This window comes from Pristis pectinata, chromosome 22 (genome assembly GCF_009764475.1).
Source record: "Pristis pectinata isolate sPriPec2 chromosome 22, sPriPec2.1.pri, whole genome shotgun sequence".
Classification (NCBI taxonomy): domain Eukaryota; kingdom Metazoa; phylum Chordata; class Chondrichthyes; order Rhinopristiformes; family Pristidae; genus Pristis; species Pristis pectinata.
The window spans coordinates 35,063,059-35,084,861 of NC_067426.1; the positions used below are offsets into that span (position 1 = coordinate 35,063,059).

The 21,803-nt window shown below is 44.7% G+C and overlaps 1 protein-coding gene across 4 annotated transcripts in view; it reads right to left on the reverse strand.

Annotated features, from left to right (window-relative positions):
- adgrb2 (adhesion G protein-coupled receptor B2) overlaps positions 1–21,803 on the reverse strand; it is an 898,475-nt gene that overhangs the window by 13,923 nt on the left and 862,749 nt on the right. For all 4 annotated transcript variants that reach the window (XM_052036166.1, XM_052036168.1, XM_052036167.1 and 1 more), the window contains one exon: positions 13,650–13,685. In XM_052036166.1, coding sequence (XP_051892126.1) covers positions 13,650–13,685 — 36 coding nt within the window. The remainder of the gene's footprint in view (positions 1–13,649; positions 13,686–21,803) is intronic.

Below are 21,803 nucleotides of genomic sequence, written 5' to 3' on the forward strand. Positions count from 1 at the left end.
ATGGTATACATGAGTCCTGTACTGGTAGACCCTAAGAAGGCATCAGTAGCTTTGATCTTTCATCATCAGGTGTTCCACTGATGGCTCCTTCACGCTTGAAGGTCTTGGTGAAGATAAAAGTCAGGAAAGACTTCTGGAAAGGTAGATGTTTGCAAGTTATCATATGAAGATGATCACATTAACTAGCAGTTGAGATCGTCAAATATTTAAGCACTTCACAACACATATTTAATTGCGTCAATAGATAGCTGAGAGCTCCCCATTTCCAATAGTCAGCGATACCAAATGCCATGACCTCCAGCATCTCCTCCTTTTAAAGGTCTATGGAGGTCCATTTCTGATTCCCTCCCTTGCCCTCACATGCTGTGCTCTTTTCTTATCAAATGAGTGAGGTTACAGATTTATGAGTGATTGTAATGGCAGGTATTAGTCCAATGAAGTAAGTGTACTTGGTGACGGTGTCACAGGGAGAGGAATGGAACTGTATGAGGATGTGAATAAGTGCCAATGGTAGGAGGATTGATGAGGATATGAGAAAATACATGGACATGAGAAGATCAATCGTGCATACAAAGTATAAGGTGTGATGTGAAGGAGAAACTTGACAAGCTAGAGTGATGCAAACACCAGGATTCCAGTGTATGTCAAACTTCACTCACTTTGCGTGACCTGCTTAGGTTAACAAAGGATTTCCTAGTTTGATCCCAGGAGGGTGGCACTTTAGCTCTGCTGATCACCTCCTGGATTCAGTCCCGGCACACATTCCTTGTGTCAGCATCTGTTTTCATCCTGTCAACCTTCTCCACCTCCGCATTGCCTTCATCAGCGTATTAAGCGAAGCAACGTCAAATGTGTGCAGCCTTTGATTGTCCTGATTCCACACAGAGAGTTTTTCCTCTGTTGCTTCTAACCCCACATAGATTTCACCTTTGGATAGACTCTTTAACTACTGGAGTTGGGATTGCATCATGTCCAGCACTGAGCATTCATCACCAAAGTTAGGAGTAAAATGATTACAGCAGGTGGCATTAAAATCAACAGACCTTGTGCTGAATTTATTTCCAGATTTTTTCAGTCAATTTCAGGAAAACCCTTTCCACTGTATCCAACTCCCAACATGCCTCCTAGTTAATATTGGGACTATGGTGAGACCAAAGTCAAAAGAATCCAATTCTTTAAATTCACGCTGAGAGTGTGTTGCTGTTTTCCCCTCTCTTCTATCGGGCATCGTGCTTGGATTACACTTTGCTGTAATTGGTGTCTGAAGTTTGCTCAGTTTGGTGATCTGAAGATGTTCTTGGTCTGAAGAACATGCTTAGTGGAGCCTCTTCTAGTTTTACACTTTTCTCAAAGAGCATTATTTTATTCTGTTCACCTTCTGAAAAATAGGATAGATTTTAACTGGCAGTCAACTGAGGAGCTAATTAGGAAGATGTACAATCATAGTGTTAAGCCACATTAGTTGCTGAACAAACTTAATCTTGCAAATATTGGCCTATTTTTCTATGTACACCAAATGATCTTTCTTCTGTTCTGCATGGGAAACTCAAATTGAATACATTAGTTCAAGCAAACTGTTGTCAGTTTCACTTGTGAAAAGACAAACAAATCAGGAGAATTAATATGTGGAAAAAGAGCTGGTGTGGGACAGATGGGTTCCTTTTCATTAGATCTGGGATGGGAAGGAGTTATACCAGTGGGATGGACTCCATCTGAACTAAAGCAAAGGATTAGGTGGGAGGGAAACCAATGTCCTGGAGAAGAATAGCAAAGAAAATGCTATTTAAAATGAGTGAAGCAGACTGGGTAACAATGCACATAGTGTCCACAACAAAAGAATCTTCTTCATCAATTCATTGAAAATGGCATTGGTGCTCGTTCCTGCACTCATACAAAACTTGAAATGTCATTACCTTTGCTCCCAATTTCTACATTGCTTTTACTTTCACAAAGTTCATATCTGACCCTTCCCTTTCCTTTCTTGATATATTTTTCTCCATGTCAGGGGATGGATTAGTAACCAATATCCATGACAAACCCCAGACAGCCACGGTATCTCTACCACACCTCCTCTCACTCTGCGACCTGCAAGGACTCTTATTTCATTCTCCCACCTGTTCTGTTCTAATGATGAGCCTTCCCTACACCATTTCCTTCACCTAACACAGCACCAGATACGTCTTTGTCTCCATATTCCAGAGGGACTATTCTTTCTGCCTCTCCCTAGTCCACTCTTCTATCTCCATCTCCATTGCAACTGTGGGAGATGCTTCATCTGCCCTTTCACCTCTTCCCTTCCCATTATCCAGGGACCCAAACAGTTGTTCCAGGTGAAACTTGATTCATTTGCACTTTTGGAGACACAAGAGACTGCAGATGCTGGAATATGGAGTAACACACAAAATACTGGAGTATCTATGGAGGGAAATGGACAGTCGACATTTCCAGTTGAGACCCTTCATCTGGACTGGAAAGAAATAGGGGAGATATCCAGTATGAAAAGTTGGAGGGAAGGGGTGGAGCAAGAGCTGGCAGGTGATAGGTGGATCCAGGTGAGGGGTTGATAGGCAGATGGGGGAAGGAGGAGAGTGGGAATGATGTAAGAAGCTGGGAGGTGATGGGTGGAAGTGACAATGGGCTGAAGATGACGGAATCTGATAGGAGGGGACGGTGGAACATGGAATAAAGGGAGGGAGGTGTGGAGGGCAACCAGTGGGAGGAGTGTGTTGGTGATGGGCAGATGAAGGGGTGGGTGATGGGGGCCAGTTGGGAACTTTACTTGCACTTCTTCCAGTTTACTGTGCTACATTCAGAATTCACCAAGTAATCTCCACATTGGAGAAACCAAAGGCAGATTGGGTGACTGCTTTGCAGAACACCACATTCAGTCCACGAGGGTGACCCTGACCATCAAGTTGCCTATCATTTTAATTCTCTATCCCGCTCCTACTCTGACCTCTCTCTGTCCTCCAACATTGCTTCAAAGATGCCCAAAGTAAACATGAGAAACAACATATCATCTTCTGTCAGGAAAAGTAACAGATCTCCATTTTTCATAGAGTCATACAGCACAGAAATGGGTTGTTTGGGCCATCACATCCATGCTGACCTTCTTGTCCATCTACATCAATCCACTTTATTAGGTCCATATTCTTTTTGCCTTGCAGGGTTAAGTGCCTGTTCAAATGTCTCTCAAATGTAGTGACTGTATCTGAGTCCACCACTTCCTCTGTCAGCAAGTTCCAGATATCAAACTTTGTTTAAATAAAAACTTTCCCCTCAAATCCCCCTTATAACTCCTTCCTTTCACCTTAAAACTACACTCTCTTGTTTTTCACACCTCTACATGGGATAAAGATTCTAACTATCTACCTACCTGTGCCTCTTATAATTTTATATATCTCTATCAGGTCATCCCTCATTCCTCTTGCTCCGTGGAAAACAAACACAACCTATCCAATCTCTCCCCATAATTAAAGTCTTCCAAACCCAGCCAACATTCTGGTGAAACCCCTCTGCACTCTCTGTGTAACCACATCCTTTCTGTAATGTGGCAACCAGAAATAAACACCTTATTTCAAGTGTGGCCTAACCAGCATTTTGTAAAGTTGCAACATAACATCTCAACCTTTATGCTCTATGCCCTGTCCTATGAAGGCAAACTATCTACCTATGTTGCCGCTGTCAGGGAACTGTGGACTTGAACTCTATATGGTCCTTTTCACCAACATTCCTTAGCACCTTGCCATTTGCTGTACATGTCCTACCCTGCTTTGACTTCCCAAAATGCAATGGTCAGGATTAAATTCCATCTGCCAACACTCTGCCCCAACATTCCATCTGATTGATATCCTGCCGTAGTCTGAGACAACCTTGCTCACTGTCCACAACACCACCAACTCTAGTATCATCTGCAAACTTTCTAATCATACCTTCTACATTCACATCATATATCGTTAACATATATCACAAACAACAATGGTCCCAAAACTGATCCCTGTGGTACACCATTGTTCATAGACTTCCAATCACAAAAAATCCACCACTACCCTCTGCCTCCGATCATCAAGGCAATTTTGGATCAAATTAGCCAGCTTGTTTTGGATCCCGTGTGCATTAACTTTCTCAAAGGATAACCATGTGGGGCCTTGTCAAATGCTTTACTAAAGTCCATATAGACAATACCACCTGCCTGCCACCATCAATTTTCTTAGTTACCTCCCAAAAAACTCAATCAAATTAGTGAGGAGGGTTTCCTCTTCACAAATCCATACTGACCATCACTAATCAGTCCCTGCCTTTCAAAATACACATAAATCCTAATCCTATGGATTTTCTCCAATAATCTCTCTTCCTCTGAGGTAAGGTTTACTGGTTGGCAGTTACCTGGTTTATCCCTGATGCCCTTTTTAAATAATAATAATAAACATTTCTGGCATCTCACCTGTGGCTAGCGAAGATGAAACAATCTCCTTCAGGGCCCCAGCTATCTCCTTCCCTGCTTCTATACCATCCTGGAATAGACCTCACCAGACCCAGGGGACTTATCAACCCGTATGACATCTAATATTTAAATTTAAAAAAAAATTTTAGTTACAGCGTGGTAACAGGTCCTTCCGGCCCAACGAGTCCGCGCCGCCCATTTTAAACCCAAATTAACCTACCCGTACGTCTTTGCAATGTGGGAGGAAACCAGAGCACCCGGAGGAAACCCACGCAGACACGGGAGAACGTACAAACTCCTTACAGACAGTGACGGGAATTGAACCCCGATCGCTGGCGCTGTAATAGCGTGGCGCTAACCGCTACGTTACCGTGCCACCCCTATCTCTTTCTTACTCTAATATCTCTTTCTCAATACTGACCTGCTCTGGAATATTCACGCATCCCTCCCTGAACTCTCTATCTTCCATGTCCTTGGTGAATACAGATGAGAAGAATTAATTTAGGACCTTACCCACATCCCTGGCTGCACATATAGATTACCACTTTAATCCCTAAGAGGACACACTCTTTCTCTTTGCTCTTGATAATCTTATAGAATGTCTTGGGATTCTCTTTAATCTTTCTTGCAAAGAATATTTCATGGCCTGTTTTTGACCTCCTAAGTTCTCTTCTAAACACCCTACATTATCTAGAGACTCCCTCAGTGCCATGTTGCCTGTTCCTGCCATAAGTTTCCTTTTTTTAACCTGATCAAATCTTCAATATCTTTTGTCATAAAAGGTTCCCTAATCTTGCCATCTTTGCCTTCCCCCTCTTACCAGAACATGCTGGCCCTGAACTCTTACTAACTCTCTTTTAAAAGACTCCAACTTGTCAGCTGTGGTTTCACTTATAGACAGTAATCCTTCTTTTTCCCTCTCTCCACAGACGTGGATACACCTTCCTGTTTCAACCTATATCTTTTTTCTTTTGTGTCATTAACTGCTGGTTTTTGAAGTTGTTACTCTGACATTAGTTTGCTCCCTCTCACTACACATTTCCTCTGTTCTCGCCACCCTCCACCTCTTTGCAATGCTTGTTTTCTCATTTTTCCCGGTTCCAGTGCAGGGGTCCTGACCTGAAACATTAACTCAACTTCTTTCCCCACTGTTGTGGCCATACTTACTGAATACTTCTCGGCTGAAAGTTGCACCACAAGTTAGCAAGGCCAGAAAGCAAGCAAGCCAAGCACTAGGGTTTATTTCTGGGAGAAACAGAATTAACATGTAGGGAAGTTGTGCCAATCCTGTATTAAACATTGATTACCACACTGGGAATACTGTCTACAATTCTGACTGCCAGGTTATGAAAAGTACAGAAACACTGGAGAAGCTGCAGAGAAGATTTACAAGGATGCTAACAATATGATCTGTCTGGATGACATGCAAACAAAAGCTTTTCACTGTATATCGGTACATGTAATAATAATAAACCGATTACTAGTGGCAAAGAAAATGTGAGAGTATATCAGGAAAGAATGAATAGGCTGGGTTTTTTTTCTCTTGACAAAAGGCAGCTGAGGAATGACTTAACAAAGGTTTTTAAAATGATGAAAGGTTTTGACACAATGAATTGAGAGAATGCTTCCATGTGTGGGGAAGAGCATAAATGGAGGTCAATAATATAAATAGTCACTAAGACATCTAATTGGGAACAAAGAAGAGCTGCCTTTACCCATAGACAGGTGAGAGCACGGAATTTGCCACCACAGTGGTTAACACAAACAGCATTGCTGTAGGCTAGAGAGACAAATGAGGGAGAAGTGAATAGAGGATCATAGTGATTGATGTAGAAGAGGAAGAAGCATGGACAGGTTCTTTTGAATGGCCTCTTTCTTTAGGTCCTGTGTAATCGGATGTAATACAGTGCAATGTATTACAGACTGTGAGCAAATAAATATTTACGTAAATGCTATATATTATCATATAAGGTACTTATGCACTAATTTATATAGCTACGAAAATGGAACCTTTGATGTGCTCAAAAGTAGGTATGTATTTGGAGTGGCAAACTGCATATAGGATTTCTGTTGCATGTGATATTGGAGATGTCTTGTTAGTTTGGATACATAATCACGTTGCCTTAAAGCTTATTTTTTCACTGTAAGTAATGGAAAAGTAATAAACAATCCAAACATTGTGTAATTTTTGTGCTCAGAAAGCGTATCTTGACAGTACAATTTATAAATACTTCCTGTGTTTGGGTCTCCTTTCATACCTTCCCTTCCCCCCCCCCCCCCGTCTGAATGCCTGGATTATATAGAAAAGTTAAATTCATTCATGCTGTGCTAATAGCAAACTGAATGGCAGCAGACTAATAAAATGTTTGCATTTTTAATGAATAATAAGTTGACCCTGTGTCACCAGAGTAAGGTAATAATTTAGTTGTGATATGAGGTACCATTGTTCAGCACTGCCCTCTCAACCAGAGATAAGGATGTATCACAGAGATATAACTGATAATATAGTTATTAATGTTAATAAAAGATGTCACACATCTTTTGCTTGGTCAACCCAGAGAGCTTTAGTACCTCATTGATTTCTTACATATTTAAAAAGATTATTACTTCCTGCCACTTTGCCCTGATAGCCCATCCGTGAGAGATAACGGAACGTACAAGAGTTGATAAACTGAAGCTCTCCTGGTATGCAGGTAATGGGATAATGAACCAGCTACATTAAATAAGAGGTTTCAATAATATACACTACATGGTTACAGTATGAGCATTGAGTTGAAGGAAAGGAAAAAAAAGGCACAAGGTGTATACAAATGTAAATATCCTTTCTGTACCCCACAATATACAATGGACATATGTAACAGATTCCCAGCACAAGCAGTCAAACTGCTGCTTACAACTGCACATGCAACATTAAAAAAGAGATAATAAGAATGATAACGGACAATATTTAAAAATAAATAAGTAGATGTGGAAACAGCCAAGTTATCCAAAGAAACTGGTAGTTCCAATGTTTCTGGGAGCATGGAGGTTCACTTGTGGTGAATAATCAGCCAAGTCAAAATAGATCAAAATTGGATTAGGTATCCAGAAAAGATCTTGCAGAACTTGCCTTCAGTTCAATGGGATAAATTGTATAAAGGGTGGTCTTGATGACCTGAACCAAACATTTTCTTTCTTCTTCCACTCTTTAGTCCATACACAACCTGTTACCCAGAAACCTTGTAGATTAAACTGCGGTGTTACTGAGCCACTACCCCTCTCATTTTTGTTCAATTCACAAAACAAAAATATGAACAGAGACCGAGTTCAGCAGAACACTTCACAACTTGGAATTGGATCAATTGGCACTTGCTTTTTATACCCTTGTGATGGATAAGAGCTGCTTAACACTGGTGAGATTGTGCTAGTGTTAGTTTCTGGCTGAAATCACACCCATCAGGAAATTGGCCGGGCAATTCTTTTCACAACTCACATTTGCAAGTCTGACATTTTGCTGGCATTACTTGCGCACCCAATGATGTCACTGGTTGTGCACCATACAGTTTGTTCCTCACCAACATGGAATGGAGCTTTCAGGGCAACCCTCGACTTTCATTGATTACTCACAACTGGGAGTACATCACACATCTAATATTTATTTCTATTCCTAGGGACACTCTGCTGACGTTAGGACAGCTGACAGAGGACCTTCAGATCCGACTAGTGGCTTCTTCCAAAGTTCAGAGTGTCTGTAAACTAAAAGGGAGTGCTTTGTTCCAGCATTTAACTGCTGAGATCAACACACAAAAAGTGCTGGTGGGTCTCAGCAGGTCAGGCAGCATCCATGGAGGGAAATAAACAGTCGACGTTTCATGTCGAGACCCTTCATCAGGACTGGAAAGGAAGAGGGCAGAAGCCAGAATAAGAAGGTTGGGGGAGGGGGAGGAGCACAGGCTGGCAGGTGAAAGATGAGTTAGGGTGAGAGGGGGGAGGTAGGTGGGTGGGGGAGGGGGAGATGTAAGAAGCTGAGAGGTGATCGGTAGAAGAGGCAAAGGACTGAAGAAGGAATCTGGTAGGAGAGGACAGTGGACCAAGGAATAAAGGGAAGGTGGGGAATAGATGGGCAGGTCATGAGGGCAGGGGAAGGTGAAAGAGAAGGGGTGAGGGGACCACAGGAATGAGGGAAGACAAAGGGGGGAGGAGGGAGGAGGGAGGAGGGAAAAAAACTCACCCTCAACAACTTCTCTTTTGGCTCCTCCCACTTTCTCCAAACAAAGGTGTAGCCATGGGCACTCGCATGGGCCCAGGCTATGCCTGCCTTTTCGTCGGCTATGTGGAACAGTCCATGTTCCAAGCCTCCAACTCTTTCTCCACTACATCGAGGACTGCAATTTTCCCTTCCCCCGCCCTCATGACCTGCCCATTTTTCCCTACCTCCTTTCCTTTATTCCATGGTCCACCGCCCTCTCCTGCCTCCTAACTGCCTCTTCACTTCAGAAGTAATTAGGGGTGGATAATAAATACCTGCATTTTCAACAACATCAACATCCCATGAGTGGAAGTTCTCATTGATGAGAACTTCAATCCTCTTCACTAGATCTAGGGTCTCTCTTCCTCTCTCCTAAAGCTTCTCTCTCCTCCACAGCTGCCAATAGTGCATGTTGCCAAGAGGGGCGTGCCTTTAAGAACTGATGTCCTTCTTTAGGTGTGCAAAAGTAAGTTGCTTTCTACTGAGCCAGGTCCCACCGGACAGTGTATGGTCCCATTTTTGCACATGCTTTTGTGTGTAAGCCATCACAACAGTATTTCCAACATGCTTCTGGCCAGTTACATGATATATTGTGAGAGATATGCTTGGGCAAGAGTGCTATGTGTAGATTGCTTGGTGCACCAAAATAGGTGAAATCCAATTTCTTGGCGAAGTTTGGGTTTCAGTCGGTTGTTGCTTTCAAGCTCAATAATATAATCAGAAAAGCGCCTCCAGCCCAGTGTACCAGCATGAAATCATTTTCCATGCAATTCAGAAAATTGTGCAGGGGAAATTGAAAAGCATTGTAATTTCAAACAGCAATCTTTACTCTGCTGTATCATCATGGACTTCATCCTGCTTAATTAAATGAACAAAGCTCACCAACAATAAATCACATTTACCCATTATTCTACCCATTTTATAGACATATTCTGATGAAGACATTGGATTACAAATCTTCCTGTTGCTCTTAGAACTGATTGGAGATGGAGCAGAGCTACTTTTATGTTTTTTTAAAATCACTTTCAGATGAAAATTTAGAAAGAACTTGTATTTATATTGTTTTCAATTGTAACTATCACAATAACCTACAACTACCTTTATTATCTCTTCTGAAATGTCCCAAGTGCTCTGCAAATAATTCAATTCTCTACGATACAACCACTGTTATAAAGGTGACTGTAGGAGTCTTATTATACAGAGATATGTTCCATAAATTAGATAAATGATTGGCTAACTTACTTTCGATAATAGTTTGAGGGGGGAATGGCTAGGATATATTGGGAATTGTATCTTCTCTTTGCACTGTTCAGTTGTTTATAGTTCCTATGCTCTTGTTAGATTTACAGCAAAGACTGATTATTCACACACAGTTAGCAGTACTGAGTCTTGCATTCACAGGTATAGAGGAAATGAACCCCTCGAAATTTCTTTGTTCGTATTGCTATATACATAATGTGGTAATGATTGCACACTGTATGACACTTCTGAAATTCAAATCCACTGAATTCAATGGAACCAAATTTCAGAAATTAAGTATAATGTTTATTATCCACTTAGTATACTGACAGATGATAAATTTCCTGTCCAATTAAGTTTTCAACTGGAAACACCCAGAGATCATGACTGCCTGCAATCATCAATTTATTGTTCCCTTCAAATTCACAGGTTGAAATCGAGCTAAAACCTGTTTATTTGATGGGAATAATCAACTGATGATTAAATAATTGTGTAATAACTATTGAAAACTTGGGAAGGAGAACTTTTATTTGTGGCTTTTGAGAGAAATAAGGAACTAGATCCTGTCATTAGAACTTTCAATGCTAATGGAGAGAACTTCGGTACAATTGACAGCTCAGCATTGTACTTTTCGTTCTGTAAGTGCAAGAATCATTTAAACAGAATCAATTAAACAGAGAGTTTATCAAGGAAGATAATCCAGGATTTAAGATGACACAGCAGGATGTATTTCAATGAAAAAACAATGAGTATGTTGCATTAAGTTAACTCTGCCAATTGCTGAGAATTTGCAAATTATTTCTCGAATATCATTGGACAACTCACCTTTCCTAGGTTATGACATTTAGGCCCCTTTTAAGTGGATTAGTCATGCTTAAGTCCAGGTTTAAGAATAGCTTCTTCACCACTGCTGTCAGACCTCTGAACCAATCACCTCTTTCACTCCCCCTTCCCGGTGGTGCTGCCACATTCTTGGACTCTAAACTCTACCTCTCTCAGTTATTCTGTTATTGTCACTTTAGCATTTCTTTCTGCATGACTTCAGATTGCACAACAACCTTTGCACCACTCTGCTGGTTTGTGCTTGTCATTGTGCTTATTGTTGTATCTGTATTTATTATTACCATGTACACTGTTCACTCTGTGAACTTCATGCGACAAGTAATTTCATTGTACCCTGTTGTACATGACAATAAACTAATCTAATCTTGAACAAACACAATTTGAAACGCACAGTTGCCTCTTAAATTGTTCGATTGTACTATTTTCTTCTACACTATTCTCAGTCTCTCTGTCACAGAGGTCAGTGGAGCAGATCTTTCTCCGGCTCTGTTAATCTTACATAGCTCTATAACTCAGTCACTGCTTGTTCAGTGCATTATTTACAGATATTAAATTCTTTTCAAAATGTGGGCACATCATGGGAAAGATTATCATTGCTGTGAAGAATTTTAATCATAATTTCTCTGTTTTGAAGGTTTGACAGAGAAGTCATTCCATCCAGAATCCTTGTGCCTCCCAGATTTGTCCCAAATCATTAAATTCTCCTTTCATTCCAATATAACCCCATTCCAATGTTTTGTTTCTCCAAAACTATGCCTCCTCTTTTATCACAGTGGTTGATGGAGCCCTCACTGCATCTCTTCTATTTCCTGCACTTCTGCTCTCACCCTGCCTTCCCCCCCCCAAGGCAGGAAAGGGATAGAATTCCTTTGGTCCTTACCCTTTCACCCCACCAGCTTATGCATTCAGCACATCATCCTTCCACATTTCCAGCAACTACATGTTCCCACCACCAGCCACATCTTCCCCACCCCCACCCATTTCTGCTTTCCACAGGGACGGCTCTCTCTGTGACTCTCTAGTTCCCTCATCCCGCCCCATCCCCAGACACTTTCCCCTGTAACTGTAGGAGGTGTAACACCTGTCCCTACACTCCCTCCCTCACCATCATCCAGCGACCTAAACAGCCCTTCCAGGTGAGGCAGAGATTCACAAGCATCTCCTCCAACCTCTTCTACTGCATTCGGTGCTCTCAATGTGGCCTCGAGATCAGTGAGATGAAGCACAGACGAGGTGACCGCTTTGCTGAGCAGCTACCCTCCGTTTGCAATTGGCATCTGGAGCTCCCTGTTGCTAGCCATTTTAATTCCCCTTCCTATTCCCACACGGACCTTTCTGTCCACTGCCAGGGTGAGGCCCAACATAAACTAGAGGAGCAGCACCTCATATTCCACCTGGGTAGTCTACAGCCCAACGGCATGAACATTGAATTCTCCAGTTTCAGGTGACCTGCTCCTCTTCTGTCCCTTTCTCCCTCCTTCTGATCCCCACCGATCCTCTGACACACACCTGACCCCCAGTCCCCTTTCACCCAGTTTCTTTCCCTTCCCCCACCTCCTCCATCTTCCAATCACTGGCACACTCCTCCCACGGGATCTCCTCCTCACCGTTTCCATCTGCCTACCCTACTTCACTTATTTGGGTCCATGCTCCACCTTCCTTTTGTATCAGATTCCATCACCTGCAGCCCTTTGTTGCCTCCAGCCATCACCTCCCTGCCTCTACTGCCACCCTTCCCTCCCCCCACCTGACTCCATCTGCCAATCACTCCTCCTCACCTGGATCCACCTATCGCTTGCCAGCTCTTGCCCCTCCCCTCCCTCTCACCTCTTTATACTGGCTGACTCCCCTCAACAACTTCAGTCCAGATGCAGAGTCTTGGCCTAACATGTCGACTGTCCATTAGCCTCCCCAGATGCTTCCCAACCCGCTGAGTTCTTCCAACGGTTTGTTTGTTGCTCCAGGTTCCAGCATCTGCAGTCTCTTGTGTCTCCTTATCTTTTATAACCTGAAATTTCATCTCCTGCCATAACTTGGCCGACAAAGTCCCTTTGTTGGTAATGTTGGTAAAGTGATTAATATAGTGAACAAGAAGTGACTGAGGTGGAGAGCTACATGAGATTAATAGAGTCAGAGAAAGATACGCTCTACTAACCTCCATGACTGACATGGAGAGACTGTGAGAAACGTACGGAAGAAAATTGCACAATCGACCAATTTAAGAGGAAACTGCTTATTTCAAATTTTATTTGTTCAAAACACCTAAGCATGGCTTGACATTGAAAAGGGCCCAAATCTCATGATATACAGCTTATTTTACATTGGCTTCAGAGAGACTTTGCATTGTAGGTCTCAAATATCTGGTGCCAAAGTTAACACAGACTTGCTGAGATTGGTTGATCAGAGGATGATTTCTCTGGAGTCTAACAAAGTATTCTTAATGAAGTCAAGTATCTACTGAAAATTCTGCTGAGTACACAACATAATGGAAACAGGCAGTAAAAGCATGATAGGGCTGATAGGAAATCAACATTCTTCAGTCACCACTACAGTGGTATTACCACTGTGCTCACTGTGATGGACTTCACAGGGAAATGCAGCTGTGTTCTGTACAGTGTGCACTGCATAATACAAAATCACAGATACCTTGTGAGTTAGAAGCCATCATTTATTTTTGGAGACTTGACAGATGTTCATAAATGGCTTGTGTTATTTCCTTATGATTTATAACCTCATTGAAAGTCCTTGATTGTTAAGAGCTGTGACTCTATGATCATATTTAATATTAAATGAGTTCACTATTTATGCAGTCTCAGAATAACACAGAATGTTCTTATTAAGTGAGTGGGAACATGATCATTTTGCAAGTGGTGGTTAACTTATGAAAATTCTTACCTCAACATCAAGGTCAGAATACCTCAGTCTTTTCCTCTGTGAAAATAACAAAAAAAATTACTTAATATGTGTTTTGGAAGGTTCTGAGTCTTTTGAAGAACATGCTCCATCTCATTTCTATCAAGTCATCAACATCATCAGATCAATTCCCACATAATGTAATTAGGTGACATTCTGAGCAGCGTATTTTACAGTACAGTAGAATGTGTCTCAAGAGGGTTGGACTACAAAGGGATGGACGGCATATCACAACCACAGAGTCCTCTGGTGAGTCTCCATCAAAGATACTGAATTGAGTCTGGGCATTGCACTTTTGGAATTATACAGCAGCTAAGGATATTCACCAGAATGACACCAGAACTAAAAATTTAAAATTATAAGGACAGATTACATAGAATATGTTACACTCCCATGAACATAAAAGGTTAAGGAGTAATCTAACTGGCGACTTGAAGGTGATGAGGTAACTTGATGATGTAGTGAGAAACAGTTTCCTTTGGTAATGGAAACTAAGACCAAGGGACAATAACTTTAAAATTACAGGAAGACCTGCTCAAGGATGGTGTCAGGAAGCACTTTTTTCACAAGGAGAAGTGGAAATTTGGTGCTTTCTCCCTTGGAAAGCTGTTGAGGCTGGGAATCAATTGTAAATTCCAAAACTGACTGCCAATAGGCATAATGGGCTAAATGACTCCTTCTGCCCTGTAAGAAACATGGAATTACTTTGGTAGATGGAGCTGGGGTACAGATAACTCATGGGATGCTGAGAATGAGCTATTGAGAAGCATCAGAACTAAACTTCTTCACTAACTCAGCTGTGCATGAATGGATGAAAACTTGAATTGACTCTTTACATCAAAAATATCTGTCGCACCCGAACAATAATGAAAAACTCAAACCATTGAGATAGCTCATATAGAATGATCGGTACAGGGGAGTAGGATCAAGCTAAGAACATGTTACAATATGGGCTGATAATGGAGCAAAAATGGAGCAAGGATTTCCGAGACCCTGGTGGAAGAGGGTTAGCGGAGGAAGAAAGTGCTATGTAGGCCAGCTGCCAGCACATATGTGAAGCATAGCAAGTGGCATCATTCCTGAAAAGCTGTGTTGAGCACACACAGCTTTGGTAAAGTCAGCATCACATATGAGGCAAGCTCCATATCTCACGTTCAGAGTGACAGGTTAATGGGAGATAAGCAGGAAAAGGAACAAGGAAACAATCAGCCTCATGAGACTGAATGAGAAACACGATGACGCTGCAGGAACTCAGCAGGCCAGGCAGCATCCGTGAAGAAAAGCAGGTGGTCAACGTTTTGGGTCAGGACCCTTCTTCAGGACTGCTCAGAACACCTGTGCTCCGGCTATAACTGCGATCTGCGTCTCCCCGTTGCCAGTCACTTCAACTCCCCCTCCCACACTATCACTGATATGTCAGTCCTCGGCCTCCTCCAATGCCAGGAGAATTCCAAGCGCAAACTGGAGGAACAGCACCTCATTTTCCATCTTGGAACCTTGCAGCCTAACGGCATGAACACTGAATTCTCCCACTTTAAGTAATCCCCACTCTGCTCCTCCCCCACACCCACCCCCAACTGTGCCTCTTCTTTTCTTCCCTTTCCTAGCCTATCTCTCTTTTTTCTACCCCTCTTTTTACCTTTGACCCATCCCCCAGTGGATCTGCTCTCCCCTCCTCCCCCGCACCTGCCTATCACTATCTCTTACCTGCATCTACCTATCACCACCTTGTGCCCACCCCGCCTCCCCTCTTTTGTCCACCTGTCACTGCTCTGCTTTCCCCTCCTATATATTGGGCTTCCCCTTTTCCTATTTTTAGTCCTGAAGAAGGGTCCTGACCCGAAGCGTTGACCGCCTGCTTTTCTCCACGGATGCTGCCTGGCCTGCTGAGTTCCTCCAGCATCATAGTGTTTTTCATCGAGATTCCAGCATCTGCAGTCCTTTGTTTCTCTCGTGAGACTGAAGCTGCAATACAGTACTACATGTGTGCTAAGCAACAAAAATAGCTTGTTATAGACAGATTTAAGAGATCTCATGAGCAATGGATCATATAAAAGTACTGCTGTCCTACCACATCTAGTTGTGAAAGATGGTGGACAATTAAACAGCTGATGGGAGGAGGATGGTCCGAGAAAATCCCCATTCTCATTGATGGCAGGACCCAGCATGAGTGCTGAAAAAAGGTTGAACTATTTACAACCATGTTCAGTCAGAAGAGCTGAATAGATGATCTGTCTTAGCTTCCTCCTGAGATCCCCAACACCACAACAATCAGTCTCCAATCGATTTGATTCACTCCACATGACATCAAGAATTGGTTAAGAACAATGGATTCTCCCAGGGCAATGAGACCAGACAACACCCACAGTATGAGCGACCTGCAGTCCAGAACTGGCAGCACCTCACACCAAGACGTAAACAAGACAGGAAAAGACAACAGCAAAGTTGTCATGCTACCTCACCAACATACAGTAAGAGGGTAGTGGTGGAGGGGTGTTTATCTGATTGGAGGTGTGTGACCAGTGGTGTATATATAAATGAATTGATTGGTAATGTGGGAGCTCGTGACATGTAAATTGGTGGAGTTATGGACAGTGAGGAAGGTTGTCAAATGATTCAGCAGGTTATCAATCAGTTGGAAATTTGGGTGGAGAAATGGCGGATGGAATTTAATCCAGACAGGTGAGATATATTGCACGTTAGCGGGGGTCAATGTAAGAGGAAAGTATACAGTGAATGGCAGGGCCCTGAGGAGCATTGATGTACAGAGGGATCGAGGGGTGCAAGTCTATAGCTCCCTGAAAGTGGCAACACAAGTAGATAAGGTTGGAAAGAAAACATATTGCATATTTGCCTTCATTGGTCAGGGCATCGAATATAAACGTTGATGAGTCAATGTTCTAGGTGTATAAAACTTTGGTTAGGCCATATTTGGAGCACTGTGTGCAGTTCTGGTCACTGCATTACAGAAAGGAGGTGGAGGCTTTGGAGAGGGTGCAGGAGGGGTTTACATGGATGTTAGCTGGATTGGAGAATGCCAGATATGAGACAATAGTTGGACAAACTTGGATTGTTTTCTCTGGAGCCTCGGAGCACGATATAAGGTTATGAGAGGCACAGATAGGGTAGATAGTCAAAGAGTCTTTTTCCTAGGGTGAAAATGTCAAATACCAGAGGGCATAGTTTTAAGGTGAGAGGGGGAAAGTGCAAAAGAGATTTACACGCAGGTTTTTCTTACACAGAGTGTGACGGGTGCCTGGAATGCGCTGACAGTGAAGGTGGTGGAAGCAGATACGATAGAAACATTCAGGAGGCATTTAGATCGGCACAGGAACAGGCAGGGAATAGAAGGACAGAGATCACGTGCAGGCAGACGGGGTTAGTTTAAATTGGCATCGTGGTCGGCACAGACATGGTGGGCTGAAAGGCCAGATGTGCAGAACTGCTCAATGTTAATTGTACCATAGCATAAAATGGTCATTTGAAACCCTGAAGGATGCAACCTGCCTAGAAAAGAAATAGTTGACAGTTATTTCTTTTTATCTTGCGACCAGGAGCCTTAACAGACCTAGGACTATTAGTGGATAATGACAATTTCTCAGATTTGCAGGGTTCATTCACCAGAGATGGGATTATTTGTGGAATATGGGGACGCAGCTTTAAGGAAAGGTGACTATGTGAGACGGTTAACTCGAGGCAAGTGCAGAGCCACTTCAGGTTCGAAATGCTGGGTGGAAAAAGAAGGAAGTATGGGTGGGAAAAAGGGAAAGCTGGTAAAGCACCCAAAGTGGCTTAGATATTGCTGGTATTGTGGACAGCAGTATGAGCAACTGAAAAAGAAATGCTCTGCTCATGGGAACAAACGTGCATGATATGGATTGGCAAATCATTTCCTCAAACAGTATACAATGAAAAAGACATCCAAAGTTAATGGAGTGAATAAGATAATTTGTGCAGGGACAAAGATAACACAATGTATCTGGTACCAAGCATCACGGCTTGGTATGACAACTGCTCTGCCCGTGACCACAAGAAACTGCAGAGAATTGTGGACACAGCTCAACACACCATGAAAACCAACCTCCCCTCCATGGACTCTGTCTACACTTCTTGCTGCCTTGGAAAAGCAGCCAACGTAATCAAAGACCCCTCCCACCTTGGACATTCTCTCTTCTCCCATTAGGCAGGAGATACAAAAGCCTGAAAGCACACAGCACCAGGCTCAAGGACTGCTTCTATCCTGATGTTGTAAGACTATTGAATGGACCTCTTGTACGATAAGATGGACTCTTGACCTCACAATCTACTTCGTCATGGCCTTGCACCTTATTGTCTACCAGCACTGTACTTTCTCTGTAACTGTAACACTATATTCTGCATTCTGTTATTGTTTTTCCCTTGTACGACCTCAATGTACTGATGTTTTGAAATGATCTGTATGGATGGCATGCAAAACAAAATTTTTCACTGTACCTCAGTAAATCAATTACCAAGCAGAATCAATTCTGTGGAAGTAACACCCACTAGATATATCTGTGCCAAGATGTTGGTGCAAAGCTAACTACTGACACTTCAACTTGATTCAGGAGCAACATCCCGAAGCAAATCCTCTCAAAGAAAGCCATCAATGAACAACAGGTCATGTGCTATCGATGTACAATAAGATTTAACGAAAGTCAGAGCTCTCTGACAGTGGTGACCCTAATGAATCAAGAGAACTATAATATAAATTTCATCGGAAGATGCCAATTGTATACATGGAAGAAGTGTAGTCCTGTGAATGAATAATTGATTAAGGTACATCACAACAGGCTCCTGGAGTTGGCAAGACAGACACAATATGACCACAGAGATACCAAAAACCTGCCACTGAGAGTCTGAGGTACAGTGACGATAAAGCCCACATCAGACATGACAAAAGGCAGCAGTTGACAATACACTTAATCATGAGGTCATGAGGGAGGACGATGTTGAAGATCAGAGGAACAGGTGCAGAGCTAGATTTGGAAGGATAATCCATTGACCCAAGCATCTGAAAGAGTTTGCATCAAAGTGCTCAGAGATTAGACATTTTGATGTTTTTCTCCTTTTATGTTATTCATTCTTCAAGAAGGGGTGTGACAGAGATGAAATATGTGATACTGGGTACACACCCCTTTACAAATTGTACTGTGTGACTCTGTTCTCATGTTTATATCCTTACGTTGTGATTCTGGGAGTAGACAGAATTGCTTTACCCTGGCAAGAAGGACTCTGCTTCTCTTTGTATGTTCCTTTTGTAGCGACTCACCGCACCGGCATTCGAACCGGCTCCCGACATTGCGACGTCGTTGGAGGCCCCGATCCAAGATGGCGCGGGGCCCTCCTTCTTCCCCAGCGTTGGGCTGGGAAAGCCCGCGCGCGGGAAGGTCAGGTGACCCGCACGTGACGTCAGCACGGGAACTGTAGCGCGGGAAGTTTTCAGCTATTAAAGGCGCACCGCGCCCCGGGTCTGCATTCGACCTCTGATTTTGAAACCAGCGACTCTGTGTCTTCATTTCGTAGTTTGTAGCTAGCCACTACATTGGTGACCCCGACGGGCCCAAACGTTTTTGGACCCACGATGTCTGCACAGCAAGAGGTACAGGCAGTAGCCCCTCAACTGCCCACCTTCTCGACCCTCCGGCCCCGTGTCTGGTTCGACCAGGCCGAGGCCCAGTTCCAGGTCCGCCAGATCACCAGGGACGACACCAAGTACTATTACGTGGTGAGCGCCCTCGACCAAGACACCGCCACCCAGGTCGAGGATTTCATCCAGGCACCCCCAGAGGAGGAGAAGTACGATAAGTTCAAGACCCTCCTTCTCGAGACTTTTGGCCTTTCCCGATGCGAACGAGCCTCCCACCTACTTCACTGCAATGGGTTGGGCGACAGACCCCCCTCCGCGCTCATGAATGAGATGTTAGCCCTGGCAGACGGGCATAAACCCTGCCTACTGTTTGAGCAGATCTTCCTGGAGCAGTTACCTAACGACATCCACCTGCTCCTGGCGGATGCTGATTTCAGCGAACCCCGGAAGGTGGCCGCCCGGGCGGATGTCCTTTGGCGGGTGAGGAAGGAGAGCGGGGCGTCCGTAAAGCGCGTTGCCACGCCACTTACCCAGCAGCCCAGCAGGCCGGCCACCATGCAGGTTTCCGGGAAACGCCAGAGCCAGCCGCCGCTGATGGCTACGGCAGCTGGCCACCCGGATAGCCTCTTGCATGTGTGGGACAGGCGTTCTGGACGCCGGTTCCTAGTGGACACTGGAGTCGAAGTCAGCGTCGTGCCTCCCAACGGCTGCGAGACTCGCAACTGCACACCAGGACCTGCCCTCAGAGCCGCCAACGGCAGCGCCATTCGGACCTTTGGCACCCGGTTGGTACACCTCCAGTTCGGCACCTGCAACTTTACTTGGAAGTTCATCCTGGCCGCTGTCGCGCAACCACTCCTTGGGGCAGACTTCCTTTGTGCCAACAGTCTGCTGGTTGACCTGCGGAGTATGCGTTTGGTACATGCCAGGACCTTCCAAACGTTCTCGTTGGGTGAGGCCAAACTGCCGGCCCCACACCTTGACTCCGTCACCACGTCGACCAACGAGTTTGCCAGGGTCCTGGCAGAGTTCCCGTCCGTACTAACGCCCCAGTCCTCCACCATCTCACCCAAGCACGGCGTCCAGCATCACATCCCCACCCAGGGCCCTCCCCTCCACGCCTGCGCCCGGCGGTTACCCCCATACAAGCTCCACCTCGCGAAGGAGGAATTAAAAGAAATGGAGGAGGTGGGGATCATCCGCAGGTCGGACAGCCCATGGGCCTCTCCGCTACACATGGTCCCCAAGGCAGCCGGAGGCTGGCGGCCCTGCGGCAATTACTGACGCCTCAACGACATTACTACCCTGGACCGGTACCCCATGCCGCACATTCAGGACTTTGCTGCCAACCTACATGGGCGGTCCACTTTTTCCAAGGTTGACCTCGTCCGCGGGTATCACCAGATGCCGGTGCATCCAGATGACATTCCGAAGACGGCGCTGATCACACCTTTCAACCTCTTTGAATTCGTCTGGATGCCCTTTGGTCTCAAGAACGCTGTTTAGTCCTTCCAATGACTCATGGACGCGGTTGGGCGCGACCTTGACTTCGCCTTCATATACCTCGATGACATCTTGATCGCCAGCAACAGCCACTAGGAACATTTCACGCACCTCCGTCAACTCTTTTCTCGCCTGAGGGATTTCGGCCTGACCGTCAACCCAGCCAAATGCCAATTCGGGCTGGAGACAATCGATTTCCTGGGTCATCGGATCGACAAACACGGTGCCACGCCCCTGCCTGCGAAGGGCGACGCCATCCGCCATTTCGCCAGACCCACCTCCATCAAGGGCCTGCAGGAATTCCTCGGTATGGTAAACTTTTATCACCGGTTCATACCATCCGCTGCCCGCATCATACGCCCGTTGTTTGCTCTCCTGTCAGGCGGAAGCAAGGACATTGTTTGGTCGGAAGAGGCTCACACCACGTTCATTGAAACCAAACAGGCCTTGACAGACGCGGTCATGTTGGTGCATCCGCACACGGACGTCCCGACTGCCCTCACGGTCGACGCCTCCAGCACAGCGGTCGGAGGCGTGCTGGAACAACTTATCGAAGGGCATTGGCAACCGCTGGTGTTCTTCAGCAGGCACCTTCGACCACCAGAGCTCAAATATAGTGCCTTCGACCGCGAGCTGTTGGCGTTGTACCTGGCCATCAGACACTTCCATTACTTCTTGGAGGGCAGGCCGTTTACTGCTTTCACCGACCACAAGCCGTTGACCTTCGCCTTCCACAAGGTCTCAGATCCCCGGTCCAAACGGCAACAGCGGCACTTGTCGTATGTCTCAGAGTTCACCACTGACGTCCGCCATCTGTCGGGGAAAGAGAACGTGGTCGCGGATGCGCTGTTATGGCCCAGCATCCAGGTTTTGTCCCAGGGGGTGGATTTTGGCGCCTTAGCGGAGGCACAGCGAACGGACATGGAGATGCCCAGCTATCGCACCGCAGTCTCGGGCCTGCAACTGCAAGACCTTCTGGTAGGCCCCGGTGAGCGCACCCTGCTCTGCGATATCTCTACAGGTAG